Source organism: Pelophylax lessonae (assembly GCF_965119305.1).
Source record: "Pelophylax lessonae genome assembly, chromosome: 8".
Taxonomy (NCBI): domain Eukaryota; kingdom Metazoa; phylum Chordata; class Amphibia; order Anura; family Ranidae; genus Pelophylax; species Pelophylax lessonae.
The window spans coordinates 5849219-5855876 of NC_138775.1; the positions used below are offsets into that span (position 1 = coordinate 5849219).

The window sequence follows — 6658 nt, forward strand, 5'->3', positions numbered from 1 at the left end:
TTAGACTTACATCTCAAGGATTAGAACATTCAGGGCTATGTGAGATGATTGCAGCCACACACACCTACACAGGGGGAACTGGATGGACTATTGTCTTTATTCAACCTCACCTGCTATGTAACTATGTAACTGTGGCTGGTGGGAGGGGCTGTATATAACTTCCTGACAACATCACAGCCCCCTGTCTCAGTACTCCTACCAAGAGCCCTCAGTCCTGATGCAAGTGGGAGGAGTTATGCAAATATAAAAATACCTTGATGGGTGGGTGTCAGTCAATAAGTGGGTGTTCCCAAGCAGGTTGTATTTGCAAAGGGAATGCCCACATGTGATGCTGAGCTTCCATGACTGAAAAAACTGAAATCCAATAAAAAGCAAGGGGCGGGGCCAGGGGCAGTCAGGCTGGAAAGGGGAAATGAGGCGGGGCTCTGTCTGACTTCCTGTAGCTTCTAATGCACATTGTGAGAAGCTCACAGTGTTACAATGTACAGTCTGATCACTGGGGGAGGGGAGACTGAGGAAATGCTTCCTCCTGCCTGCAGCAGACTGATGTTAGGTGATGCTGGATGTCCTCCAGCCTAGGGCAAGTCACTGAGTGGAGACCATTAATGACAATGTAATGATAAAAGATGGAACTTTTCTGGTAATCCTGTTGCTGTATATTGTGAAGAATCGGAAAGTTCCGCCTCCATGGCTGAAAGACGTCCTAACTGCCATTTATTCAGATAATAAGATCACAGCAGGTTGTATAGAGGCTCCGCCTCCATGGCTGAAAGACGTCCTAACTGCCATTTATTCAGATAATAAGATCACAGTAGGTTGTATAGAGGCCCCGCCTCCTCTCAATAGTTTAGTTATATAACAATGACCAGTTCTCCTTCTATGTGACTTTCCATGTTTTATTCTTGTCAGTTCACCTTCATATCCTTTTTTTTTTTTTTTTTTTTTTTTCCCCCTTTAGTCTATCTGACCCGCGGATGCATTACCAGAGCCAACTGTGCGATCCTGAAGTCCTCCCAACCCAATACCAACTGCTGTTCTACAAATCTCTGTAACTGAATCCCCAATCTGATGTCTGAGGTCCCACAATCCACCTCTTCAGCTTTCAGATGGACCAAAAGCATTGTCCTCCCCTTCCTACAACTGCCATTTGTAACCTTTTATATTCTCTCTATATATTTCTATCAATGATTTAGTGTGGGACTGAAATTATGAACTCTATTTTAGCAAAGCTCCTCCCATCCCCCGCACTCAATAAATTATAAAGACCTCCAACCCGAAGCTTTCCGTGGTGACAACCGGTCGGCCCGCTTTACAGATTTCACCTTCACTTTTATTTTGTTGAAATCTGACTCCAATTTCGGCATGTGGACTTCTTCTTCTTCAATGATTTCTGCCAATTATAACAAAATCACACTGCTTCGTTTTCTAACAACGACTTGATGGTCGCATGGTTTGTTTATAAATAAAGACATACACTATATCACCAAAAGTATTGGGACGCCTCTCTATATACACTATATTACCAAAAGTATTGGGACGCCTCTCTATATACACTTTATTACCAAAAGTATTGGGACGCCTCTCTATATACACTATATTACCAAAAGTATTGCCGTTGTGGGGGGGGGGGGGGGGCGTTGGCGACTCTAGGAACAATATATGGGGGGGGGGCACATACCATACCACAGTCAAAACTAGAGGGGCACTCATAATTTTCACCACTAAATCATACCACTGAAAAGAAATAAAGCCCCTAGTATTGGTGCCAGTTTATGCAGTAATAACCCCTAGTATTGGTGCTACTGTGACAGTTTATGCAGTAATAGCCCCTAGTATTGGTGCCAGTTTATGCAGTAATAGCCCCTAGTATTGGTGCCAGTTTATGCAGTAATAGCCCCTAGTATTGGTGCCAGTTTATGCAGTAATAGCCCCCAGTATTGGTGCCAGTTTATGCAGTAATAGCCCCTAGTATTGGTGCCAGTTTATTCAGTAATATCCCCTAGTATTGGTGCTACTGTGACAGTTTATGCAGTAATAACCCCTAGTATTGGTGCCAGTTTATGCAGTAATAGCCCCTAATAATGGTGCCAGTTTATTCAGTAATATCCCCTAGTGTTGGTGCCAGTTTATGCAGTAATAGCCCCTAGTATTGGTGCCAGTTTATGCAGTAATAGCCCCTAGTATTGGTGCCAGTTTATGCAGTAATAACCCCTAGTAATGGTGCCAGTTTATGCAGTAATAACCCCTAGTAATGGTGCCAGTTTATGCAGTAATAACCCCTAGTAATGGTGCCAGTTTATGCAGTAATAACCCCCAGTATTGGTGCCAGTTTATGCAGTAATAGCCCCTAACTACTGACACCAGTAGTGGAACTACCAGGGACGCAATGCGAGGGGCCCCAAGATGGCAGGAAGGGGGTCCACTGGAGATCTTGTGAAAGGATCCCACTGTGGGACCATAATAAAGGGCCCCACAACTGAATAAAGGGCCCCAGCATCAGTGAGAAGGGCCCTAAGGGGCAGGGGGGCCTTTATGGTTTCTATCATCTGGGCCCTGAAGGTTCTAGTTACACCTCTGGATATAATAATTTTTAGCAGGGGTTCCCTGGACCCTGGGACTGAAAACCTATTTCAAAGGTTCAATGGTGTTGAAAAGTTAGGTTTAACTTTCAAACTACTGGCTGTTGGAGTATTTCTTTCCATTATTGATCCACAATATATTTTCTTTATAATACATGAACCTTATCTTTTATTACCTGTGGCATCTTAATCCCTGATGAAAGGGCACACAGCCTGGACCCTGAAATGAGTAGGCTTGTCATTCTTTTGAATAACATTTTTTGGATTAAAATTTTTTATTGTGTGGCACTTTCAATCACCTTCTGGTTCTTGGCTAAAAAAATGGGAACCTCCTTGTAGGACAAGCCACCATTGTAGTGGTAATAGGTTGTAGTGAGAAAGGGAGGGTGTGCAAATCAATAAACAGAAGCAGCACTGGAAAAATAATGAATCAAATAAAAAAAGAAAAATGCGCTTCAAAGATAAATCAACAATAGTGGTTGTGTGTAAAACATTCAAATCTTATCCCGTACTGATAGACAAATTCAGTGCACAAAATAAAATCTGATGAGTGTCTTTAAACAGTGAACAGAGTCCAAATAAAAATCTGATGAATGTCTCTGAAAGGTGATTGACTGTAGGTAGTCAAAGTCCATGTACAAACATGTGCAAATCAATACTTGAACATGTGCAGATCAGTGATCTGATGGTGATAAATCCACAACTGGGATGGTGACTATAATCAAAGTGAATCAACACAATGTAGTGAGTGGCCTCTTACCATATAGCCAAGAAAAAGTGACCTCCAACTAACAGAAAGTAGTGTGGTGATAAGGTGACACCCCAGTGGTAGAAATGGACTCTTACCGGAGATAAAGGAGGTGAAGACTTCAAGCAAATGTGAGTGAGGGATCCCGTGTCAGCAAAAACTGGGGAGGTAGGGCACTCCCCTGTCGGATCTTCCTGATCACATCCACCCACAGCATCCAGGCAAGGAACTTGGTACAACTCAGGGTACTCTGCTGATCTTTGCTCTCATGTAGAGCTAAATAGATAGAAATGTTGGATGTCTGAGTCCAGGGCCGGTGCTAGACTGTTTTATGCCCTAGGCAAGATCAGCTACTTGCGTCCCCCCCCCCCCCAAAAAAAATTAAATAAAAAGGGAAGGGGTTAAAAACTGCTCTATATCATATCCAGTGACCCTGATCTGATGGTTCTTCCATGTAATGCTGTCATACCCAGTGATACCAATGTTCCTCTATGTCACATCCGGGGTCCCTGATGTTCCTCCATGTCATACCCGGAGACCCTGATGTTTTTCCATGTCACACCTGGGGACCCTTATGTTCCTCCATGTCACACCTGGGGACCCTGATGTTCCTCCATGTCACACCTGGGGACCTCAATCCCCCATGGCACACCCAGGGATCCCAATTCCTCATGGCACACCTGGTGACCCCAAACCCCTGTTACACTTGCGACCCCTCTCCCCCATGTCACACCTGGTGACTCAGATTCCCCCTGGCATACATGGTGACCGCAATTCTCTTTCACACCAGGGATACTCCATGTCACACCCAGGGACCCCGATTCCCTGTTCTGGGGACACTTACTGGGCAGTATGAAGAGAGTGGCCTGCACTCTGCCCTCCTTCACCATGATCCTGCTTATTCCTTCTCCCAGGACGCTCCTCTCCTGGACCACAGTGCTCACCACAGCTCCAACCGGCTCCTGTTGGAGGGAGAAGCAGCAGTCGGAGAGCTCCGCACCTCCTTTATCACCAACATCCTCAGACCATTCCGTTGCCTCGTCGCTTCTGCTCCAGTAAAGGTGCCGCCCTCCAGTGCTGAGCTCCGGCTCAGGTTCAGCTCTCCTCCACTCCCTGCTTAATACCGACCCAGGGAAATGAACGGCTGCCCACCAGCTCAGATTAGAGAGTCACTTCCCGCCCAGGGATTAGGCCGCTCAGCTCCAGACAAAGAGGATCATTATGCAGCTAGCACTCTGGTGGGCTATTTTCCTGCCCCTTGAGGCTCCCCTAACAATGGTGGAAAGCCAGGGCCTGGTAGTTCTGCCAATGCCCCAGACACCTGACATCTTCCTCTGTCCCCTCTTCCTCCCCCACTGCCGCTCCTTCCCTCAGCTCACAAGGATCATTCATGGCGGAGAGTGAGTGCAGACTCGTGGCTGCTCCACTAGGTGGCAATGCGCCCTAGGCGGCTGCCTAGTTTGCCTAGTGGAAGCACCGCCCCTGTCTGAGTCTCCTCATTGTGTGCTGTGGGTCCACAATCTTTATCTCTTTAAGAGCATTTAGGTTTATAGATTATTGCTGTAATAATCTGTACCCTGAGTACCCTGAGTTGTACCAAGTTCCTTGCCTGGATGCTGTGGGTGGATGTGATCAGGAAGATCCGACAGGGGAGTGCCCTACCTCCCCAGTTTTTGCTGACACGGGATCCCTCACTCACATTTGCTTGAAGTCTTCACCTCCTTTATCTCCGGTAAGAGTCTATTTCTACCTCTGGGGTGTCCCCTTATCACCACACTACTTTCTGTTAGTTGGAGGTCACTTTTTCTTGGCTATATGGTAAGAGGCCACTCACTACATTGTGTTGATTCACTTTAATTATAGTCACCATCCCAGTTGTGGATTTATCACCATCAGATCACTGATCTGCACATGTTCAAGTATTGATTTGCACATGTTTGTACATGGACTTTGACTACCTACAGTCAATCACCTTTCAAAGACATTCATCAGATTTTTATTTGGACTCTGTTCACTGTTTAAAGACACTCATCAGATTTTATTTTGTGCACCGAATTTGTCTATCAGTACGGGATAAGATTTGAATGTTTACACACAACCACTATTGTTGATTTATCTTTGAAGCGCATTTTTCTTTTTTCATTCTAGTGGTAATAGGTCACTGCTTTCCCCGTACATATTGCTTTGTGTTCATTTCAGGGCAAAACAAGATAATGTAGCACTTGGGAAAAAAAAGACAACCCAACAACCCCGCACTGGAGGCCAGTATAGCAAAAACTTCTACAATGACGATGTTCTCCCCCTCTGAGCTCAGGTAAGCAGGGATAAAACATATCCAGACACTAAGAAATGCAAACATACTAAAAGTGATATATTGCCCTTCGTTGAAACTGTCCGGAAGCTTCCTGGACAAAAACGCCACTATGAAACTTATGGTGGCTAAAAAGCCCATATAACCCAACATGCAATAAAAGAAGAAGTTGGAGCCCTCGTTGCATTCTGCAATGATAGTGTCTGCTTTGGAAGTCATGTTTAATTTCGGGTGTGGAGGGGATGTCCCAAGCCAAACCGCACATATGGCCACTTGGAAAAGCGGGCAGAAGTAAATGACGACATTGGAGATTCTGGAATCCAAACGTTTGCCGATTGAGCCAGGCTTGGTGGACTGGAAGATTAGAATCACAGTTATGGTCTTGGCCAACATGCCGGAGACAACCACGGAGAAGGTTACCCCAAAAATGACCTGCCGAATATAGCAGATAATGGGGACAGGGTATCCAATGAATAGGAGGGTAGAGAGAAAGCAGACAATGAGGCCTACAAGGATAACATAACTGATGTTTCTGTTGTTGGCTTTGACCACCGGAGTCTGGGAATACTTTCGGAAGATACACAACACTGAGAGGCCAGTCATTGAGAACGTCACAGAAACTGCAGCCAAAGAGACACCCATGGTATCCTCGTAGGATAAGAACTGGATCATCTTCAGGAGACAACTATCCTGCTGCTCACTGGGCCATTGGTCTTCAGGACACTTCATACAAGCAGTCGCACCTGAAAATAATATAAATTAACAATATATATATATTAGTTTCCATTCATTTCAAAACCATTTTTTGATAGAATTTAAAACATTTGACGCTGTTCTTGGGTGAAGGATAGTCTGTGACAGCCAGGACTCTTCCATTTCCAAAATTTCTGTTTTACGCCATTTTAATTATTTTTAAGATGAAAATGAGCAGTAAAATATAGAAATATTGAAACATAAAATAGTGAAAAAGACCAAGTGGTCCATCTAGTCCAGTGATGGCAATCCTTGGCACCCCAGATG

The 6658-nt window shown here is 44.8% G+C and overlaps 1 protein-coding gene across 1 annotated transcript; it reads right to left on the reverse strand.

Annotated features, from left to right (window-relative positions):
• Positions 1-5485: 5485 nt before the first annotated feature.
• On the reverse strand, positions 5486-6367 carry LOC309561707 (vomeronasal type-2 receptor 26-like; the record flags this gene model as incomplete). The annotated part of the gene is made up of 1 exon (XM_082265693.1): positions 5486-6367. One exon carries the CDS (start codon positions 6365-6367, stop codon positions 5486-5488), a length of 882 nt encoding a protein of 293 aa, XP_082121819.1.
• Between the last annotated feature and the right edge of the window lie 291 nt (positions 6368-6658).